Source organism: Pleurodeles waltl, chromosome 10 (genome assembly GCF_031143425.1).
Source record: "Pleurodeles waltl isolate 20211129_DDA chromosome 10, aPleWal1.hap1.20221129, whole genome shotgun sequence".
NCBI lineage: Eukaryota > Metazoa > Chordata > Amphibia > Caudata > Salamandridae > Pleurodeles > Pleurodeles waltl.
The window spans coordinates 71,916,743-71,941,197 of record NC_090449.1 but is presented as its reverse complement, the minus strand read 5'-3'; the positions used below and the strand labels follow the sequence as shown (position 1 = coordinate 71,941,197).

The 24,455-nt window shown below is 40.6% G+C and overlaps 1 protein-coding gene across 3 annotated transcripts in view; it reads left to right on the top strand.

The window, feature by feature from the left end:
- The window catches only part of MLST8 (MTOR associated protein, LST8 homolog), a 114,979-nt gene that overhangs the window by 5,734 nt on the left and 84,790 nt on the right, over positions 1–24,455 (top strand). For all 3 annotated transcript variants that reach the window (XM_069209727.1, XM_069209725.1, XM_069209726.1), the window contains exon 2: positions 22,250–22,393. In XM_069209727.1, the coding sequence (XP_069065828.1) occupies positions 22,265–22,393 (129 nt within the window). In that variant the 5' untranslated portion in view covers positions 22,250–22,264. The remainder of the gene's footprint in view (positions 1–22,249; positions 22,394–24,455) is intronic.

The following is a 24,455-nucleotide window of genomic DNA, read 5'->3' as shown; positions in this document are numbered from 1 at the left end:
CCATTAAGTTTAAGAATCCCCTCTTTTTTTAAAAATAATGTAGCCAGCTCAAAAAAGAAAGGCTGGGTTGCACCTTTTTTGGTGTTTTTTTTAAATACGTCCAGTGAGTAGTTTTAGGGTACATATTTAAACTTCGTATAAATCACCTCAACTGTGGAGACATTTGTGCAACAAATTAGTTCGATCCAAGTCACTGAAAACAGAGGGTTGGTGGACTAAGCCAGGGCTGCAAAAGTTGTCTTTAATATATATATACACCACCTATAGAATTGGAGAAAAGACAGTATTTTTCTCTCAAAGGTAAAGGATACATGTAGACCGCAGATATCATTAACGCCATGTCACACACACTCTGCTTGGTCTGCAGTTTCTTGGCAAGTTATTCAAAAGAAAATGCTTTCATAGTAGCTACGGTGGTACACTTTCAAAACGACTTTCTATCTAATTAAATGAGAACAAATCAACTCCTATTTCTTATGCTAATCCACCACAGATTTTTTTTTTTTTTTTAGCTCTGGGGTAGCGTGCTACTCACTGAAAAGCATTTCAACACCTGGTCAGTGGTAGTAAGCGCTATATAAATACAATTACAAATTTACTTGGATTGTTATATTTAGATGCGCTGTCTACCACCAGAGTTTTAAAGGATTTTGAACAACTGGCAGCAAAATATCGACAGTGTGCTTAGCTATTTGAAAATACCATTTTAAAAATGATTCACCAGCAGTTGAAGCTCAAAATGTTTTTGTCCTTGAAAGCACGAAGTTCTTCCTGGTTATTATGATTTAAAATACTTGAGGACTGAAAGTAAAATATTTTACAAGTATTAGGTGAACAATATGGTTTCTTAAAAGTTTTAGATTTTATAAACAGTGAATTACGTGTGTAGTGTATTATTAACGTTCATAACAGGAAGGACCAAAAATGTTAATCTTTAAAATGGGATGTGGTGAATTATGGTTTCTAATTGAATTTCACACAGTCTCATTGGAGACCATGAGTGCCTTAAATCATGGCCACTTATTGAAAGTACCTTCTAGTAAAACTTGATATTGTTATGGAATGTTACCTGAGGGAAATAAAGTTTCAGGACTTTTGTTTATTTGTTAGTTTACTTCATTTAATTTACATTTTTAGCCTGTATAAAGTAACTGAGACCACTCGGATATGTACTAAGCAAGACTTAGAATACACCTTTATATTTTGTGTTCTCAAATGGACTTCTTAATATGTCTAGTCATTCAAACCACCTGTCGCCCTGAAGTGCTGTGACTATCTGAGTTACAGAGTAGTAAAATTGGGTAGTTCCAGAACTTCTACCAGTATGGCAGGCTCGGAATATATTGGCTACAGGCACACACATCGACAGTTCTTTTTGTTGCTCCGCTATTAAAGTCCAATTAGGATAAGACTTTATTTGATGATCAACTCTCAGATGGTGATAGGTGCTGTTTTTTTATTTTATAATGACACATTTTCATATTTGTTAAACATGTTTGTGTCATTGTTGTGACCATTTTTACATCAAATTATTTGTGGGCAATATTATTCCTTAAGTCTTTGTATGCAGGGCAGAGTACATGTTCTAATGTCTTGCTTAATATCTTGCTGTGGGGACAACCTATTAAAATGTGCCTTTTACTCTCTCCTGGATGTCATTTTATGCAGAGCAGTGTAGTCGGAAGTTCCCTGTCTCTCCCAGGTTATGGTTGTTTGTATGCAGTGTTGTTGCTAGACTTCGTCTCTCATTCTAATAATTTGCAAGATTATGTAGGGCAAAATTACATCTGCTGTTGTAGTTCTCGTTGTATGCAGGGCAGTGAGAGAGGGCTAGTGACTCTTGCTCCCTTGTGGTTTTCCTAATCATGTCAGTGAATGTTATAGTGGCTCTTAGGGTGCATTTAGATGTAGGGTTGTGGATGATGAAAGGTTTATTGAATTATGCGGCTGAAAGGAAAATTATTATAATTATTTATTTAAATAGAATACGCCACTACCTGATTTGTTGGTGGATGTTTTGAATATTAGTTCTACAACAAGTTGTCCATGCTTGAAACGTTTTATTTGGCTCTTAATTCCATTCCATCCCACTGCATGCTTCCTGGCTTCATAAAGACACACCCTACTGAAATATTTTTACTTTCAGGGCCTGATTACGTGTTTGGTGGAGGGGATTACTCTGTCACGGATATCTCTACCGCCATTTTAAAAGTTCCATAGTATATAATAGAACTTGTAATACGGCCAGTGTGATATCCGTCACAGAGTAATCCCCTCCGCCAAACTCCGAATTAGGGCCTCAGTCACTAATCATCTGTTTTATCTCCTTATTCTTCTTTAATAATAATGATTGGCTTTCATTTTGGTCAACTATTGTGTATTTCCTTCAAATCCTTCTCTTTGGATTTTTGAACTCCTTGTTTGGGACCTTGTAATCTCTAAAATCACACCTATTCTGCTCAATAGTAGTCTAGTTATTATCTTGATTTATTGTGGTGCATCCGGCTCTGTTAGATTTGCTTCTCTTTTCTACCTCTTCTTTACTAATTTAATTATTCTGCTGTCCCCCAGTTTCTGTTCTTTAGTTTTTTCACACATGTTCCTTATATTATTATTAACCTTGGATTCATCCTAGTCCTTTTAATCTCACATGTCTGTGAACGCTTGAACTTGCTAGCACAAATTGAGTACGTTTTGCTTTATTCTTCCTTACCTTAAATCTTCCGCTGCTAAAAGCTTGATCCTACTTTTTCTCTATTTAACTATTTTCTTTTTTTTCTGTCTTCTCCTCTTTCACAGCTACAGGTTATTTTCATTATTTACGTAGTTTTCCTCTTCATGTGTCTGCTTATTTTATTTACTCCCCTTCCTATTTCCCTTGTGCCCTCATGTTGAGTATTATCTTCAGTTTAGTGCTTACAATTGTATTAAGGAAAATCACTTTCAGTTGACCGTCTGGGTCAGCTCTAGTTTATGTTTAAGTTCTATCTCAGTCCTACAGTCAGCTTCTTAGATTCAGTTGGTTTTTACTCTTCTTAAATTAGATCTTATTTTCATTGTCTCTCTAAATGGTTCCAAATATTGAAAAGCGTAGACTGTTTGTGTTGATGTTACCATCTCTAGTTCTAATCTAGCCTAAAATTGCCTGTATCTATTGCCTTTCAGGGACATTTACCTTCATTGTAATCCTAATATTTTCCAGTAACTTAGTGTTTTATATCTCATGACTGTTTTATTATTGTCATCCGGCATTTGATAAAGCACCTTGGCCAAAATGCTATACATTTCAAGTATATGATGACTATTACCGTAAATTTGTAGGACTCTTCTTTCAAAGAAGGAAGTATAAAGGCTCAGTTGTCCCTTTATGCGATTCAGACTTGTGAGTTTCCGTGGGAACTGCAGCCCTTCGGAGCTTTCTTATCACTTCTTTTCTTCTCCTGAATGTCTTTGTATGCCGGGCAGTTTCGAATAAAGTTTCACTTTCGGTCCTCTGAATGTCTTAGCGTTCAAGGCATTGTTGGTGGTGTTTGTGCACGGGCTGCATGAGAGAAAGTTACTGTTGCATCTGATCGAATCTATACTAGTTCCTAGTGTGCGGTATTAATTATTATCCCTGCATTTCTTGTTTAAGCATTCTTTTATATAGTATTATAGTTAGCTGCTGGGGACTATACAGGTCTTTAAAGGCCTTCTTCTATAGTCATAGACCCTAGCCACAGTTGAAGGTTTATTGAATTATGCGGCTTGAAGGAAAACGATTATAATTATTTTATAAATAGGATACACAAGGGGTTTCCAACCTTTTGGCTTCTGTGGACCCCCACTTTATCATTACTGGAAACTGGGGACCCCTGCTGAATCATTATTGGAATTTAGGAACCCCCACTGAGTCATTACTGAAAGCTAGGGACCTATAATGTTAATATCATCACATTTTCAAAGCAGTCACGGACCCCCTGAGGAAGCTTCACGGACCCCCAGCGGTCTCCGGACCACAGGTTGGGAACCACTGGGATACACCACTACCTGATTTGTTGGTAGATGTTTGAATAATACTTCTCGAACAAGTTGTCCATGCTTGAATAAGGGAGAGGGTTGTTTACTTCTGGTATAGTCTGAGATAGAAGGGCTGTAATACTGTTGGAACAGTCGCCCTACTGAGGTTGGACTATTGTAAATTGAACACGGAGCAACAGAAGACAAGTATTGTAATGTTAGGGCAGACGTTCTCTACAGCCATTGTTACCCCTCTGCTTCTCCGTTGTCTCACTGGAACTCCCAACATTTCAATGTGTTCTAATACCACTGATCTCTGCCACATCCCTTCTGCGGTATGCTGTCGTGGTCTATAAGCCCCAGTCCTGGAAACAACAAGGAGAAGCAGCTGAACTTGGGAAATGGGTTGGATGTTTCTGGAGAGAAGGAGCGGAAGGCCTCGTATTCTGAAATTGTACCTTGGGCCAACAGTACAATTGTAATGTATTTTTTGTGGACGCAGTGTTCAGAAAGCGGATGCATTAGTTAGATGTATGTTGATAACATTTCTTGCTTCTGTGTTTGATCTTTTGCGCAGGCTACCAGTGGCTCTTCCTCTGCATATTTTGGGTCAATGGGTCTCTTTTTTTTTTTAGCATAGAAAAGATGTGGCCATCTCAGAGTAGTTAGCTTATTTTTTAATTTCATTAGGGATGATGACAGGACTTGTAGGGCAATGTAGCATTTTCCATTTTTATAGTAACAGAAATGCCTGTCTTGCTTGGGGGCAACTTTTATTTTGTTGGGTGTAGCGCATTAAATCGGATCTTGGTGAGAGGTTTAACAGGTAAGAAAGGGGTGGTGGGTGTCAGCGTAAGAGACGTCTGACCGTGTGTGGGTAGAGCAGATTGGAACTGAAGTGCTTACTCCTGTAGCAGGTTGAATTCAATAATCTTAGACTATTTCTGCTGAAAAGCTTTGTCAGTTGAACAGTGATGTGGAATGGTGCATAAGAACCGTTATGATTTATGCTCTAACTCCAGGGCTAGATCTGGTGAGCAAGATTCTATGTGGCTGCGTCTCCATTTCCTTTTTCAGTGCTAGCCCCAGTTATTGTGGTCCTTGTGCTGATGCCTCTTTTTTACAGTACAAGGTTCTGTGTAGGGCACCTTTTGGCAGTATCTTCTGTTTATTCTGAGGTAGCTCAAAGGATACTTAGGGTCAGCTGGCCCTTTTGTGGATGTGCGTCTTTTTTCGCTGACCAGCTGACTCTAAGGTTAAGTCGGGTGTGCGCTTGATGAACCTAAACGCCTTTCGTATTCGGATTCACATGCTCGGTTTTGGTACTACTGATTCTTTTATGGCTAATGGGCTCGGTCTAGTGAGCCGAATCGTTAATGCACAAAAAGTGCTATTTGAAGATGTCTAAGCATATGACTAGCACCATCTCTAGCCATTACAGATTGTGTTACATATTTATAAGCGGTACCTAGAGAGGAGAGTTTCAGATTCCTCATGGATGGGTTCTAGGTGCTCCTTAATAGAGTCCATACAATCGACCATCATGCAGCAGCATTAGTTGAGCTGTATATGTGAAGCTGATTTGCACATCCCTTGGTTATTCCGAAATACTCGTTTACAAACTCCTTCTGTGAGATGTCTGTCAGGGTCTGACCTCATCTGATCAGAGTTCATCCCTCATTCTCTGTGAAAATAACACTGCTTAGAGGAACATCAAATCATAGTTCACTTTCGGTGAGATGGAGAATTATTATGGCTAGTGTTTTTGCCTACACAGAAACGGTGAAAAAATGGGCTTGACCAAGCAAGGTGTAAGGCCTTGTTTGGACCTCAATCCATCGAGCTAATTGTTTGCTTTTACTATTTGGTAGAAATTTATATATTTTCTAAATCAATAGTTGAGGTTGTTGCTTTTGATTATTATATATATATATACATATTCTCTCTCTCTCTCTCTTTCTTTCTCTCTCCCCTCCCCCCCCCTCTCTCTTCTCCCCCAGTGCGGTCCCCAGTAATGGCACACTCACTCAGTCGGTGCTAGTGTCGGGCTCAATTGATCGCCCAGAAATGTTCCACCATCAAAGAAAGGACGCTACACTGTGTGAACCTCTATCCTATAGTACCTCGTGGTCTTCCAGTTATTATCCTGACATTGGACCACATACTTGGCAGAGGAATTTGTTGCATTGCAATGTGTCACATCTTTTATATGTTCCAATATTCTCTATTCCAACATGCAGGTTGTGCTTTTTACATAAGGCCGCAAGCACACTTGATAATGTAAACCACTTGCCTTGAATTGCACGTTATCTTGTTTCTGATTGTTTTTGTATTTTGTTTTTAATCAACAATCTTCTTTTGGTTGTTACCTATTACACATGCTTTGCAGCTATTGCATTTTATGAATCCACTTTTTTGTGACTCCAACCAATTTTGTGGTCTTTGATTTATGAAATGACTTTTAACCAGTAAGTCTTTTAGTGACTGTGCCTTTCTGTATTTCACTTGTGGTCCATCGCCCAGCTGTGCACAAGTGTCAGGCTCTTTTGCTATTAGATGTCCATGTTTGTGAAAGATTTGTAGGCACCGTAGTAAACTTGCAGAGAGTACGGAATGCACTGGTCAGAGCTGTGCTGGATATTCCAAAGTGACAGTCAGCTGCTGCTGGGTTGGGTGAGTTGCATTGGCTCCCTGTCAGGAAACCCATCAGGATCAAGGCCATCTGCATTGTGCACAAGGCACTTTACCATCATAGTCCTGTTGGAATCAAGAATATGTTCCATCGTTATACTCCAGGCAGAAATCTCTGTTCGAGTGATCGCATTTTGTTCTCCTTGCATAGATTTTGTAACAAGAGAGGGGGAAGACAGAGCTGTTTCAGTAGCAGAAGCCAAACTTTGGAATAACCCCTCCCCCCCCCCAAGTCCTTGACTGTGACGTCTGAACATTTTTCTTTTAGAAAGGTAGTTAAGACCTGGCTTTACATGATTTCAATCTCACTCTATGTATGCTATCTGATAGGTCTCTTTGTTTATAACCTCTCATCCTTAGTCTCTGGATTGTTTCCTCAATTCTCTCCTCTGCTTCTGTGTCTTTGGAGCTGTTTCTTCTCATCCTTATCATGTCCCCATATATAATACTTTTGGTAAGGAGTTTGGGATGAAAGCTTTTTCCATGCAATATGCTGTTTGTGGATGTTTCTTTTCTGTACAAAAAAGTGTGTATCGGTCCATCACCTACATATACTTTTACATCAAGAAACTGTATACTTGACATGGGAATTGTAGGCCCAAATTGTTGTTGTTGAGGTTTTTAAAGAAGTGCATGAATTCACTGATTTCAGCGTTCCAAATCAGGTATAAATCATTGATGTACCTCACCCACAGTACTATTTTGTCTAGTGCCTGCTGATTATTCTGTCCCTATGCATATTCTTTCTCCCACCACCCCATTGTCAGGTTTGCAAAGTTTGGAGAGATAGAGATGCCCATGACATTCTCGCATTGTTGATGAACTATTTCATGATTGAATAGAAATATTTTGTTTCTTAGGCACATGTTGATCATCGTTAGCATTTGAGTTTGTTGAAATTCCTACACCTTTTGTTGTTTTAAGAAATAGGCACACACTTTGAGACCCACTTCATGTTTTATTGACGTGTAAAGTGATACTACATCTATAGTTACCAGCATCTATTTTTCATCCCAAGTGGAATCAGCTGTGATGTGCAGGAAATCGCCTGTGTTCTTGATATAAGAACTCAATGTGTGTACTATTGGTGCTAAGTAGGAATCCACATATATTGATACTTTCTCAAATAGGGAGTCACGCAGGGATACTATGGGCCCCCCAGGGGGATCTTGAAGAGTCTTTTGTATATTGGTCAGAAAGTAAATTGTTGGCATAGTGGGATGTTCGTTGAATAGAAAATTGTATTTGTCGTCATTTATGAGTCATATCATGCCACGGCTTCAGTTTTGCTTGTAATCTAATTGTCATTTTATTAATGGGATTTGTATTTAGTTTCTAGTTTTATCATGTAGTTGTCTATATGCCTCTCTTATATAGGCTGTGTTGTTTAGGAGGACAATATTGTACCACTTGTCTGCTGGTTTGATGATGATTTGATCATTTTCCATCAAATGTTTGTGCTTCATGTTCTTTTGTTTTTTTTGGTCATGTTTTCTATTTTTTCTGGATGCCTTCTTCTTTCCATTATCTTCCAGGTCTGCCACCACTGTCTCTGAGAAAATGTAAATTTTTATTTCCCGGGGATAGGGAGAGACAATATTTTGATTTGCTTTTTAGGTTGCTATATTGGTGTCTATCAGTTTTGATGTCTAGTTCTTGCATATCTCAGTTTCTGTCATGTCTTCACCACTCAGTTAATGCATAAGATCAAAAATATTTTTTATATCTTGAATTTGTTCACTTGTCAGATTTGACATAGGTTCCTTCACTTGTTTTTAATCTTCCACCTTTGGGGGTTTGGAGGCATATATTTGTACAAGCTTTAATTTGCGTATATATTTGTAGATATCAATCCTAGTATCTGTGAAATCAAAATTGTGTTCTAAGGCAGTGGTTCCAAATCCTTTTGACTTCTGTGGACCCCCACTTTATCCTTACTGGCACCCGGGGACCCACACTGAATCATAATTGGAATCTGGGGACCCCCCCACTGAGCCATTACTGAAAGTTAGGGACCTAATCTGTTACTATTATGTAATTTTCTAAGCAATCGCAGGCCCCTTGAGGAGGTTTCACGGACCCCCAGGGGTCCCTGGACCACAGGTTGGGAACCACTGTTCTAAGCAAAACAGAGTCCTTTATTAAGTACTCTCTGTTCTGCTTCCGTTAGTGTATGGGTGGACAAACTAACAATTACATTGGATTTTATATCTGTATTTTCTTTTTAAAATTGCGAAGTGGATATTGTCTTTTTTCTATTCGGTCCTTCTTGCCTTTCAGGTTCTTTTGGTGAGTTTCATCTTTCCTTGCCTCAGCCTCAGCCCCTTCCTCGCCCCCTCTCCCTTAACCTCATTTGTTCCAAGTATAACAGTCTAATTTCCTCTTTAAAAAAAAAGTCACCTTGTCTTGAGGATGCGATGTACTTGTCCCACTGCCCCACTTAGCTCGATATCTAATTCACTGGTGATATCACCCTTCATGAGCTGGCCCAGTCTTCTTTGTTTTACTGTAGTCTCGCTTAAGGGTTTTAAATATTTCGGTAAATGTTAAAATCCTGCCTTCTTGGTAATCCATTTCACCTCGTATAAATTTCCTCTTTTTGCGTTCCTGAATTTCCTCTTCATATTTTTTTCTAAACACATTTCCATTTCTTTTCTAAATCTATTTGTCACCTTTTTATCAGGGTTTAACAGTATTCTCTCCTGCATTTCACTCATGATTCTCTGCACTTCATCCAAAACAATTTTAGCATGTTTAATTAGTATCTGCATCATATTGACTGAATACTGCATATTGTTTTGGCCCCGTTCTTCCAATAATTCGTTTGTGCATCTGGGTGTGTTGGCATCTGAAGATCCTTAATCACCTTGGGACTCAATTCACTTCAATGTATTTATCCAGTGTAAGTATCTCCCAACTCTTGTTGTCTTCTTTATTATACATTATTTCCAGTTGTTAGTCTCAAAGGTATATCAGTTATGTTTTTTGGCTCCATTGTTTGCACCAGTCTCATTACTTTTGCTGCACGCTTGAAACGTTGCATCTTTAATTTTCCTTTTTCGACCTGCGTGCTTTCATGGCTGAGTAGTTAAATCTGTTTATTCTTAATTATTTGTGTGTGTTTTTCAAGAGCAGGTTCACTGTGATTTTGTTAGTTACGCACTGACAGTTTATGTTGAAGGTTCACTGCCTGCATTGTCTCCGTTACACTAAGTAAAGAGTACCAATAGTTTTCAGTCTTTAAAAGACACAGGACACTTTGACACTATCATGTACATTCGACACTTCCATCCCCATGGCTCACTCACCTTGGGGAGACTCCCATGCAGTTTGTATCCTCTGATTTTGTCCTCAGGCACTCGACCCCTTTTGCGAATCCTCCGGTTGTTCGTGCTGTGTCGGGCGCTGCCAGAAATTCAAAACCTCCTCTCCCAGTGAGGTCCTGCAGTAATGGCCCGCTCACTCAGCTGGTGCTAGCACCAGGGGCTCGACCCATCGCTCAGGAATATTCCATCTTCAGAGAAAGGACACCAAATGCCGTGAACCTCTGATTTTCACTTTGTTTTATTGTTAACAGTCGCTCCACCAATGTTCTTTGACCTTCTCTGTCTTTCTCAAGGTAGGTGAGTCCTTTCTCTAATCTCTTTATATATTTTCCCTGTGCTGCCCATTAGGATGCATTATAGGACATGTAGTTCATTATGTTGAATCTTCAAAATCACGCCAATACAAATTTGCTTCTCCCTGTGAAAACTGCATATGAACAACACGGTATTGTTTGGCACCTCTGTGCTAAAAGGATCTCTGTTGTAGTTCGCTGGGTCTAGTACCTGGCGCATTATTGCTGTTTCTACAAATTTTGATCCTTCCCACATCATATTTTTCATCTAGTAATAACGTTATGAATGTTCTTAGTGTTTCATCCATATGTTGCTCTGTTACCGTGAGAAAGACTGTGATGGTCGAACGCGTTGGTAGGGTGATTGTCAATAATAAAACAAAGTGAAAATCAAAGGTTCACGGAGTGCCGCGTCCTTTCTTTGATGGAGATATATATTATTTTTACTGTCACATCTTTTGTATTTACAAGAATGATTTGTACAGTAACAATATTATACATTGATGGCTTGTTCTGGTAAATCTATTTGCGCACTACAGTTCAAAACCCTTGTGGTTCTATTTTCCCTGTATACATCCCCTCATCCTTGGTTTGTCTGGTGTTACAGAATTGCCCTTTTGTCACTACATGAATCTAGGAACGTTCAGTTTCAAGCACGAAGAGACCATTTTGCTTCTGGATTCTGAGAGTGAGTGAGCAAGACAGCACACATTCATATATTTCATATCTACAGCAGAGCGCTATACAAAGGTGCTGAAGTTGTTCTGGGCGTCATTGCCCTTCATGTAATCACTGGAAAAGGGTTTGTGAGGGATAGCGTTTTAGCAAACATTTGCCTTTTCTTTCACTGAGAATAGTCTTTGTTTTTTTAAATATGCAGATCTGTGAGATTACCTCCTCTGCCATACTCACCAAGAAATATTCCATCATTCTACGCGGAAGGGGGGCATCACTGGGCAGCTGCTGCCTGAAGGTTAATGGCAATATGGGGAAAGATAACACAATGAAACCCATGCAGATCAATAAAATGGTCAACTACGCTATGCTTGAAGAGCCTGAGCAACAGACTTGAAATTCCCCAGCATGAGAAGCCACGGAGTCACGTACAGAGCTTCTTCATTGGATATACTGGTAGCCATAAAGAGGTCAACGGTGGTACTGTAGGGAAAGATCAATACTGTGACCATCAAGGTGAACTTACTTTGTGTGGACTTGTGTAAGATAACAGCGAGGGTAATGGAGACTGAGGAACAAGTTCTTCTACTACAAGAGGAGGTCAAGAATTTGAGAGCGGCAGTGGCTTTTCTAACAACTCAGTGGGCAAAATGAAGAAGAGCATTGAAGATGTAGAGGGCTGTTCTAGGTGCAACAATCTGAGGTTTCTGAGATTTCCAGAAAAAAATGAGGAACCCTCGGCAGAACCCTCCCTTGAAAAATGGATAACCAATATGCTCAAGCCTAAATGCCTCTCTAGATTTTCCACAGCTGAACTTGCCCATAGAGTTTTTGTGGCCACTCTGCTCTGGGATACACCTCTACAGGCAGTTATTGCTAGACTTTTCAACCACTGTGATTGGGATGTTATTCTGCAACATGTGAAAGTGAAGGGTAACCTCAATATGAGTGAAGGCTAATGCTTACCTTTATAGAGTACACCAAAAATTTGCAAGACATACATAGGGACTTTCTCCCGGTTAAAAGAAAACTCCAGGACATGAACTTGAAATAAAGTCTGATATTCCCTGCAAAGCTTAGGGTTCAATACGAAAAAAGCCTACCTTTTCTCCTCTCCAACAGAGGAGTAAGACTGGATTGAAATGGCAGCTACCTGGATGACTGGAGAAAAGCAAACTAATAGACCTGGATCTGGGAAGCCAATTGGGTCTGTGTGACCATGGACATCTCAGTTGACTGTAATGGGAGGCATTAAGGTACAGGGGAATTGAACACTGTTAGAAGTAACCTCTGAGCATGTGGACAAGGGGAACTTCTTAATAGACGTGATCCTTCCACACAAGCAAATGAGGATTTGAATGAGGGCAACTGTACTTTGACTTTTTTATGTAAATATGGCCCTTTTTGGTTATATTGTGGGACTGGGGGGCAGGGACATTCCTTGCACAAAGAAAGCAAGGATTTTACAAACAAGGTCCATGTGAATGCTGGTGGTAGGGCTCAAAGATGGATTAGGATTGTTAATGGTCCCTTGGTGACCAGGTCCTGTAGGTGGTTATCTGTTGATAGTTAATGAGCTTGTTAGGTTTGAGCTCCCCTACCCAATTCACAAGAACAGAGAGAAGCCTTGATATATTAATGAGGATGGGTATCCTTACTATTAGCAAGGGCAGAGAACAGCTGCAAGAGTTGTATCTTGAAATTTGGGTGCCTACTCTTGATTTGGGACCAGCACTAGGGGCCCAAGTGAGGTCCTCTGCAGTGTAACGAAGGGCTCTCAGACTGGCCTGTTAGGGTGTTTGGCGGTTTCATCTGCTTAGTGTGACTATTGTAATGGTCAACTGATGTATGCGCACAGTGCTTTGGTGTGGAAAGGGCATGTTGAAGAGTTTGAATGTTATAGTTGTTTTTCTTCTTCGACTGCAAACATACATTGAATTAGATATCTTACCTGCATCACTGTTGCCACCCTGGACATCTGTGATTGAACGCTATTAGGTAATTTTACTTAGTGTTAAGTGACAGGCATAAGAAAATCTCCTGGAAGGTCCGGGGATTGAATAAACATATAAAGTGACATAGAGCGAATACCCATTTGAAGTGCTATGCGGTGGGAATCACTATGCTGCAAGTGATTCATATTTGGTGATATTATAAAAACTTAAAAAAAAAAAAAATGGAGAAGCCAGTTAAATGATATGTCCTATTCTAGCTGTGTCAGAGAGATCCTTTTATGGATAGCGGCCTGAATCCCCTTTAAGCTAAAGGGTGCCATTATATTCCGGAGGGCAGATACCTTGTAATAATGGGTGCTTTAGATGCCCACATCATGTGTTTTTTCAATTTATATGCTCCAAATACAGATGATGAGGACTTCTTTAGGAACATGCTTGGATCCACAATTTGTATATGCATATCATGGTTATCTGGGCGGGGGATTTTAATTGTATTCTTGCCAGGGTTATGGATCGGCACCCTCTTAGATAGAATACTAAGCCAGTTATGACTATCAGCCTTAGAGAAATGGTGGTGGGTAGGGGTTTAATTGCTATATGGCACTTCCCACGCACAACTGCTAAAATATACTCATGCTTTACACCTGCAGCGGGAACGCATAGCAGCTTGCATTGATGTTTAATGCATAGCCAGCACAGTTAAAAGATTCTAGAGGAGGTTTACTGGACACAATATTTATCAGACCACTCACTGCTATTAGTAACATATGAGTCTATAGGAAAGTTGAAAGAATCCCACTTTGACAACTTCAGTTGGAGACCGTTTTTGATGTTGTTTTCTTTCAGTGGTTACAGATATACTTACTACAACATTTCAACACTAATGGAGGGAGGTACCACCAGCGATACAGCAAAAAAATCACGTCTCATTAAGTAGTAAAAATAAAATCAGTTTATATAGAGTGTTACTTAAAAATATAATATGTGTAGTTATAAACATAGAAAGACATGTCTGGCATTCCTACAGATCACACATTGATCTACAGATCATTGCAGTTGATATTGAGATTGTCAAAACACTTTAAAATCGCTGCGGATCCTGAAGCAACTTGTAACTTTGACACTGCACTCTGTATTTTTGTTTTCTTTGTTGGTTCCAGACGTTTTCCATTTGATCCCTAGTTGTAGGTTGTCTGTAGTGAGACATATGCAGCTGAACAAGCAGAAAAGGACATACGGGCCTTCTGTTGCTCCTCGTGTGGAACACGCTGAGTGTATGTGGGCGCTGCTACATACGTCAGGGGGATGACAGCGCACTATCTGGAGCTGGTCCCAAACCTAATTCAAACTCAAGAATTGATGCTGGAGAAGAATCCAACTGGCTGCCTCTCCATTTCAACACAACATATCTTCTGGCATATACAAGCAAGTACTAGAAGCCTTCCCAAGCTATTTCTGTGTATGACACTCTGCACAAGCAGGAGGCCAAATTACATTAAATCTGCTACATACATAAGTGGCCAAGCCCCTGAAAAGATCTGTCCTCTCTGGGATGAGGGGTGAACTCAGCAGAAGATGGCTGGCTGAACGAGACATCCTTGTTCAGACTTGAGGATTTGCAAGTTTACTAAGTAGTGCGGGATATCATGTGTTCAGTCTTCTCCAGTGCTTTAAATGGAAAAATAGAAGTGCAGGTACTCTCTATCAGAGTGCCTGCTTGTTTCTGAGAAGTGCCGGTACTCTCCAATTAAAAGTATTACCTTTTTCTTGAGATATGCCGGTACTCTCCCTCTCAAAATAAAAAAGTGCCGGTACTCAGTACCGGAGATTACCGGCCCATTTAAAGCACTGGTCTTCTCCCTAATGAAGCTAGAAACGCTACCGGGAAAGTCACTGCTAATGTCGACCCCAACGCAGCAGTGCTCTCCCTAATGTCTTCCTTTCGGAGTACTTACTGCCCTCCCCGTGAGTGAGCACCTGAGCAAGTGTGTTCCAAATACACTTGCCCTTATTCTCGAGCTCTGTGACGCCTGCAGCCCTTTAATCCTCTTGGAAAACTCGAGGAAGCAAAGATGATCCTCACAGAACACCCGTTCAGACTTCTGAACGATCGCATTCATGCTGTTTCCAAAGGGTGAAGTAGCTGACAGCTCTGCTTGTCATGTCTTCTCCGTGCCCTCTCCTTCTTGGACAGTGAAGTGACATGTGCCTCCTGGCTGAGGGTTCTTTCCAACAGCTCTTTTTTGTTCACCAAAACACACCAATACCTTCATGAAAGCTAATCACATTTAGCTCTGCAATGGAAAATGGGGCACGTTTACCAAAGTCATGTTAGTCGCAACCCACACTTTAGAAGTGGCTCTTTAAATGCCACAGTCTTGCTCCAGCTACAAGGCTGCAAGGAGCTTCTGGCTCAGAGGCCTATCACTTCAAATTAGCTTGGTGAATGTAGCTTTCGTAGGATCAGACCACAGTCACTCTTTAAATTCAGCATGAGAGCTGCCACAGGGCCCGTATCATCATGTTTCGGTCGTAAGGCGAATCACCAGATCACCACCAAATTACATCCCTTGACCAACGGAGGGAACTCAAGTGTGTGAAATGGAAACTGCTACCCAGAGTGACACTTTTGCTATGGTACAGAAAAAGTAACCAGTTTCATCACCGGTAAGTAAGAAATATTATTCTTCTTGCTTGGTGGAGGTAGGGCGCAAAGCAGGAAGACGCTAGCGTGATGTTTATTCTAAATTATTTATTCTATGTCGAATGTTTAGATAGCTAAATAAATAAAACTGGGAAGAAGAGAGAACGTATAATGTAAAAAGCAATGCTGCAGCTAATGACAAGCACTAGCAAGGCAATGGGTCTTGCGTTTGCTCGAGGTAGAGCTATGACCGTTGTAAATTCCTAACTGGACTTTCCTTTCCACACAAACTGAAAATAAAAAGAAAAACAGTTGTTGACATAAGGTTCAAAGTGCAGCCGCAAGCGCAAAGAGAGAGACAAAAGGAAAAAGAAGTTAGCTCAAAGTTATCGGCAAAAGTGCAATTATCCGTGTATCAGGGACAAACGTAAAGCAGTTACCAACGGAAACAAAGGACTAGGTTCACGTTTTACCCACACAAAAGCATAGAAATTCAGCAGTTATAGATCTGCTTATTAGAAGAAACTATAACTCAGGCCAGAAAATAACTTTAGGCCATGAGTTATAGTTTCTTAACATAAGTATAACTCTAACTGCTGAATATCTGTGGTTTTGTGTGGGTAAAACATGAACCTAACTATAACGTCCCTGTAACCTTAGTTTTTTTCAGTGAATATATATATATATGTATATATATTGCACATTCAGCCAAAGCACATTGGAGCACTTTATATGAGCACCAGTTACATTACACAAGATCAGATTGATGTATTTTTTTAGGCACAGGTAGATTAAATGATTTGCCCAGAATCACAGCATGTTGAGCCAATGCTGGGACCTGAACCTGGTTCTCCAGTTCCAAAGTCAGCAACTCTCACTATTAGGCCACATCTCCTCCATTTTAAGAAGAAAATCGCCCACATGTTTCCTCTCCTTTTGCAGCAGAGGTGCCCTTTGGCCTAATGGTAGCAATGAAAATTAGCCCTCATAACCTTTTATTAAAGGAAAACAGTCATAACTGTGATACCGTGTGCCCCTTGGACCCGAGTGCTGCTTCACCTGATTCACTAATAATAGCTACTGCATTTCGAAGTGGGCTGCATCCTCTGCCATTTGTTAAAAACATGGCTCCCAGCCTGCCCCCATTCCCCTCCCTTCCATCTCAGTGAGGCCCAACTAAGGTGCCTCCTGTGCTTCGGTTTTCCCCTTCTGGCCCATTGCTAAGCAACCCAAAACAAGTGTGTAATGGGCCCCACTGCAAGCATGAAAGGATAGTAAAAGAGCCATAATAGTTTTAGTTGGCCCCTGGTACTGCAGGGCCATGGTGTCCCTGCACCTGTAGTACCAATTGTACCTACAGCTTTGTGAAGGAGGCTGTTTGCTTTGTCCAATTCACTGGACTATCACAAAGCACATCTTGCCCTCCCCTTGTTGTTTGAGTTCTTTTCCATTGACAGCAAACGTGACATGAACCCTACTACTAGCGAATGGGGCCCCTGCTGCTCTCTTTTGTTGTAGGACAACCATAATTGGGTTGCAGCGACCACTAACACCCTTTGCCGCGGAGCCACAGCACCTAATGCTGTAATGATAGTGATGGCCTTTAAAAATATAAGAGCACAATCTATCACCCCACTCGCCCTTCCCCACAGGCATCTCTGAGTAAGCTGTGTCTGTTCATTTGTAAACAACAAATAAGCCTGCATATCTCTGACACTCCATTGATATGGCTCCTTGCCTCTTTCTCCTGGGTAATTACTCTGAGGCAACAGGGGACCAGAGGATCAGGGCTCCACATCTGTACGCAGCCATGCTGGCCTCCTCCTTATTACTCCCGGGACTTATTCTTTTACAAAAACAACCATACGTTAAAGGTTAAGGCTGATCTTGAGATGTCTCTACCTGAAAGTGAAAGGTGGCTGGACGCCACAGCCGTAAAGCCAAGAGAGATACAGAAAACAAAATAAGAAACAGGCCTTTTCACCATGGTGCCTGCTATCTGAAAGAAATGTAAATGTTTGAAATTAATTCATCACTAAATATGAGGACTGCTTGAGAGCCAGTATAGGCTTTAACTGATGGTCATTTGGGTGTCCAAGGTGACAGCGATTTGTTCTGCTTGAGAGGTAACATGAGGGTGTTACCAGCTGAGTTCTGGAGTACGTCCTTATAAAAATGTTCCCACGTATAGGCTGATTACTTATTACCAGGACCACTGAAAATATGCAGCAGGGTTGGGCCAAATTAAGTGTCAAGAAAAGGCAAAGCATCTGGCATAATGCAGAATATTCTGTGATCTTACTTCATTGTTTTGTCAATTTTTAATTCTTGGTGACACTGTCTGGGCAAAGACTTCACCTCATTAGTGTCAGTTTTACAACCAAATACAGCAATAAGCAACTGAAAGATGATCAGTCAACTTTTGCAAAGGGCATTCTACTGTGCGGGAACACACTGCAATATTTTTAGTAACTTTTGATTCGAATACTTTTTTTCGGCGCTTCAGCTGTACATGTAAACGAAGACAACCTGTAAAAGTGCCAAATAAACAAAGTCTTGCTTCCAGGCCACCTAAATTTGCAAGTTGTTGCAGAGTTATTGGTGTCCCTTTAGAATGCAGCTACACACCTCCAAGGGGCGCCCCCACAGTTTGAAGACATCTGATCTGGAACAACACCTTCTGTTCATCCGGGCCTTCCCAACCCAGCTTCTGTTTAGGAAAGAGCAGCAGACACTATTCTTTGAGGAACATTACATCAAAAAGAAGTAATGTTCACTTCCATTCTCAGAACCCAGCTACCTCTACAATCACTTAATGACTTATTTTTTGCCTATGACCCTGTACAGTGCTTCACTGCCTTCTCGGCTAGGTTTGTGCTATACAAATATAGCAAACATATATGTGTATTATATAATATTTAGTGAGTAAGTAAAGAGGTCCTTATGTCACTCATCCTGGCACGCTAATGTAATAGTTAAGCCCAGTTTAGGAGTTGAAGGCAACGTATTGGCAATAATAGCTTTATGAAGGTTGGTCAGGAAATATGACAAACATTTGGCAACCCCCACTCCCCAACCCTGGTAAGTTCTGCATTTTTTTTACATCTCCATCTGTCACAACCCTCCCAAGAGCCACGTATTGCAGAGTGGTCTAATTCATTTTAATGCTCATCACACAAAAAGCTTTTCTGTGCAAACACTGCTTGAAGCTGGAAATGTGGTTCTGCAACCTGTGGCTAGGTTTTATTAATTTTGTATTCAAGGTAGCTAGAGTGTGCTACTGACCCAGAGGAGAGGTGGCTGTGGTTCTCATACAGATATTACAGCATCTTAGCCCAGCTTGTTACAGTTTATGTCCGTCTCTGCTCTTACAACGTCCTTGTTGTGCCAACTTAGGCCCTCGGTCCTCTGACTGGGCTGTGTAGTGAGTGCAGGACTTCATAGGTATTCTCTTTCCTGTCTGGACAGCATCGAGCAGTGGATCCCCAGGACATCGCAGATGGGCTGTCTCGATCTCCACTAGGGCCTTTGCAGCAACCATGTATGAAACGGCTGTTGGCCCTCTGAGCAGCATACAAAGAGCAGGCTTTAAGGAGCATTCACTGCTGCACCTAGGACTGAAATTAGCCGTATTGTCAGTGCCACATCTAGCAAGATCTTGAGGCTCCGAGCTCCCCTTTGTCCTCTCACCAGAGTTCTTTGACTGAGAGCAGTATACAGTGGGTCAGCCAATTGCACAAGTTGCCAGAGCGACTATGCAGCAGAAGCTGTCAACCAGTCTCCCAGAGAGTTATGAGGTGGGGCCCTGGCATCTTACAATCTGCAAATTTAGGTGACCTGGAAGCAAGACTTTGTTTATTTGGCACCTTTAGAGGCTGTCTTCGTTTACATGCACAGCTGAGGCGCCCCAAAAAAGTATTTTAATCAAAAGTTACTAAAGACATTGCAATGTGTTCCCGCATAGTGGAATGCCCTTTGCAAAAGTTGAAGGATTATCTACAGAAACACACTTAAAGTAAATTTGCTGCTCATGTACCAGTTTGTGACTTGTGTGCATAGTTTAACTCTTGGATAACCCAGGCTGCAGGACAGCACACTGAATCAAAGCTGCATAGGAGTCGTCTCACCAGTGTGCTGTTCCCAGTAGTTACTGCATCCTCTTACAATTGCTGGGCAGTGACTAAATGGACAATCTGACTACCATGTGTTTGTAAGGAGGTTTTATTCTGCCTAATTACACACATCTAGACTCGACCAGCGCTTGCCTCTGGTCACTCTTCCTCGTCTTTGCCTGTCACAAGACTTCATTTTTCTTGTCCTCTCCTTTCTATTCACCCATGATCACAGGCCCTGGAGTCTGACGTCCAGGATGTCTGTCTGCTGAGGGGCGTAGTGTCACAACACCACATCTCTCCGCCCCACCCCTATCTGCACTTGATACAGATGATATGACCACCCCATCCCAAAGAGGAGGGAACTTCTGATTGTCTTCCTGCTAGTTTGTTAGAAGAGCATCTGATCGTTGAAGATTCTGGGGCTGTTGGGTTAATTGGGTTACAACGTTAGCAGGTGGTGTGTTCAAGTCTGTATATGATGCCAACTGATTTGTATTTCTGGTTGTTCCACTATGGCAGCGTTCTACAATGCATTATTCTGTCAGTTCTATAGTCTCCAGGTGGCCTTCCATATGAGAATGTTTCTTCTTGAGTGCTGCTTGCAGCATGCATCTTGGATGGCTGTTTGACGGACTCAGCCTCCTTTCACCTCCTTCCTCTTTGGTTGGGATGCAGACAACCAGTATTTTTTAGTTCGGTCTGCTTGGTTTCATTTTTGCAAGATGTTTTTCTCATGTTCTATTACTGTGAGGCTGTTCATTAATGACCGGGCATCACTCAGCCCTATAATTTGCTTGTGTGCTAGTATGAACTATTTTCATTTGCTTGTCTGCACACTTCACTGCCCGAGGTTCTTTTAATTCTTTTTGCAAAGGCACGGACCCTACTAGTCACCAAAGTTTTATTAGCAGTGGACCTGCTTTATCTTGTTTCTTCATCTTCCTTCTTAACTACCCTATTGCTTGTGCCATTTTCATACTGGACTGCGGTTTGACTCCACATTGGATATATTCCCCAACACACTTTCCTTTTTCGTATATGTATATAGGTGTGAGTGTGTGTGTGGGTGTGTGTATGTGTGATCACTTTATGCACCACCTTCTCTGGGGTAGTCTCTGTTTCTGGACAACATTTTATCTTAGTTTATACTTTCTTGCACCTTCACTTTTCTTTCACTTTCGTTGTCATCTCTTCTCTTTTGTATGCTTTTCTGATGTCAGATTAAGCTAATTTTATATCATGTTGTCTCAATGGGCCAACAGTCTAATCCAGGTGTTTGTAAGCATGCTCTAGTCTCCCTTACTAATTACACATTGCTACACATAACCAGACCTTTGCTCTGGTCACCCTTCCTTATCCCCACCTGTCTCAAGACTGCCAGTTCCTGTTCTCCCTTTTCCACTTCCTGGCCATCCATGTAGCTGGAAGTGGAGTCCACTGTTCAGGACCGGACCCCTGTCTGCTGGCAGGTCCTAGTCCCAGTAACCCCCCCCCACCCTCCACCCAAAAAAATCACAGTAGTCCGCGTTGGAAATGGAAATATTTTAAGAAGTTAAGGAGCCTGCTGAAAAATATCTTGTGTGCCCAGTAGGCTCAACTGCAGGATAGTGGTAAGATAACTCTGATCTGATAGTACTAATGGCCTCGTTACTTACTGGTAATCTTCCTTACCCTTAATTAATCCCATCTTCATCACAGACCTTACTAATGATGTGCCTGCCACCTTGAGACAGGCACAAAGTAGGAGCATACCCATACTGGATATCATAAAGTTTCTGGCAATTCCAGGCTCTTCCTGTATCTATCAAAGTACAGCCAAAGTTTTGAAAAGAGGCCAAGTGGGTGGGGTGTAATAAGTCTGAGAAGGACCAAATGGACTTAGGGTAAAGAAGATTACCGGTAAGTCACCAGACCATTCCTGGTTCCATTCATTACTAATGAGGTATACCAAAGCTACAATCTTTGAATATTTAAAGAATAAACAGACTGCGGAATGTTAAATATGCAAAACCCAAATTTAACACACATAAAGGAATACATCCAACAATAGAGCTGAATGAGTTATGATAATGCAGATTTGAAAACCCCTATACCCAAATTAGTTTGCACGTGATTCAGTAGTTAATGTCTAACAAAAGTGTACTCTGATGACCATTTTGCGGCTGTGCAGATCACACTATAGATGCAGCTTGCAACTCAGCCTACAATGTAGCCTTCCTCCTTGTTGATCTTCCTTGAGTATAAGATTTTCCAGGACCCTCTTGTCCTGCCAGAAGCAGGTTGATCTTGACTGTCTCCAAAGTCATTTTCGTGGCCGTCCTACCCCTCACAAATTGACCAGACATCACAAACAAGTGATTGGTCTTTCTGTAATGCTAAGTCCTGTCAGTATAAATCAAGAAAGCTCTATTAACATCCAAGGTACTGAACATTTGACTTAGGCGGCAGTTTGTTTCCCAGCTATGTCATCCATTTTCATTTGATGCTGACCCACTTTGTCACTCCGTCTTGTGTCTAATAGTTGTATCTCTACTTATTTTTGTTCCTTCAGGTGCTGGTTAGAATCATGAACTCAAGCCAGGGGACAGTGGGCAGTGATCCAGTGATCTTGGCAACAGCTGGGTATGATCACACAGTGCGCTTCTGGCAAGCTCACAGTGGGATATGCACCCGCACTGTGCAGCACCAGGACTCTGTATCCTTTCTCTGCAACCATGAGGACCATTTCTTTGTTGAACTAGTTCTTGTGCTCAATTACACCTAGGAACAGTTTGTTTATGTAGATACATGAGATTTAAGACTTAATGTTTCTGTGGTATTTGTACAATGTTGACTGCTGCTTTACTAATGGTTTAAAGTGTATTAAAAAACTGGTGATATTATTATTCCTAGTCAGTAAGTTTGAAAGTTGTTTAAACAAAGTGAAAAATTTAGTGGTCTAAAATGTAGACTTATAAAAGTTATGTTAAAAATGTCAATTTTTAGATGTATTTCAATTACAAATATAAAAAGTGCACTAGTAAAAAGTATTTATATAACAAGCACATAGGAGCACAATCCATAGTAATGTAGCACAGTTCTATTGTAGATATCCAGTTAAACAAGAAAGGGTTTTTCTTGTGGGTTTAATCATTTTACCTTCCCTTAAGTCAGCATAAAGTCTTAGGCATCTACTACATCTGAAACAGCCAACATGTGCTTTGTCAAAGACGCAAGTTAGCAAAATTGGTAAAATTTACATACGTCTTTTGTTAATGATTATAGCATGTCAAATATATCCTACATTTAAGGCCAGAGCGAAGGAGGAGAATCCATGGTCAAGTATAGGAGTGAGGTGCTCCAAAAAGTTACACAAAATAAGTTGATTACACCAGAGCGTTGTGTACTAGTCAAGAAAAATTGAATAGATGGTTAAAACTTAAAATGAGGGTAGAAATAGAACTTTAAAGTGGGGAGAGAGAGAACAAAAATTTAGGAAATGATACCCACAAGGAAAGCCATTAGTACTAATCATAAGTTGTTGTAAACAGGTAGGACAATGTTTGTTAAGGATGCAGTTGCATCTAATTGGGTTATGATAGGCTAACAGGTGAACAGTTAGGAATTATTCTACGGGGAGAAAGCAAAATAGCAATAGTTGTCAAGATAATCCATATACAATTGATACATACTATGTATACGTGCTTTTTGCCAAATATAATGTATGTGTCAACAGAGAAAAAAGTCATTATGTACTGAGATGCTGATCTGGGCATATGCAAATAAGTGTGACATCACAACTATTATTATAAAAGCAAAATGAGCCTCCAGCTGCTATGATTGTGGCAGTACAAAATGAAGCAGTAATTCATAGCTGGTATTGATGACACACAATGTCAAAAATGGAGTCTAAAAAAAGTAGTGAAAAATGTATGCATGTGTGGTCATAAAGTACCCAAATTATAAAAGTGTGATGGAGTAAAGAGATGAAGTATAAGAAGGATAGCATGTGCTAAGGTGGAAAACAATGAATGATTTTGGTAGTTATAGTGAGAATTCTGAAATAGCACCTTAGTGTGAGAAACAGATGACAGACTAAAGTTTGGTCTCTGTAGCTGTCCATCAGCTTGCGTGTATGGACAAAAAATAAATGACAGACTAAAGTAGACTTTATGTGGCTGGTGCCATGTTGAAATGTGCCTAGTGAAAGCGCAACTAATGAAGAAACAGATTTAAAGAAATTGATGAGGGCTAAATAAGTGACTAAACGGATATGTGCGATCTATAACTGTTTCATAAACATGACACAGCTCTGAATATAGGGAAGGTGGTCCATTTTGAAGGAATGAAAGAAGAAAAAAGGCTGTCCGAAAAATATGATGTGGCCTACTGTTTTGATTAAGAAAGCAAAATTCTAAGAAAATTAAGAGAAGTAATGTGCCTATGGTAATAGATTTTCAGATAATAATTGTGTTGGTGAGAGTCATATAAGAGCGCTAGGAATCATAAAGAGCATGTGACATAGTAACAACATAATAAAGAAGATTGTTGCTATGGAGAAGCTCGAAGGGTTGGTGAGATCACAAAGCAGGTGTTAACAGCAGAACAAAGTGGATAACACCAGGTAAGTAGTATGCAATAACTAGTAAGTAACAAAGGAAGTAGCTGTGAATGAGAAATTCCATCATATAAGAATTTAGCGTTCTGATGGTTAGTCTCAAAGGAACGGATGGAGAAAATAACAGTAATTTGTGGACCAGGAAAACGAAATCCTGATG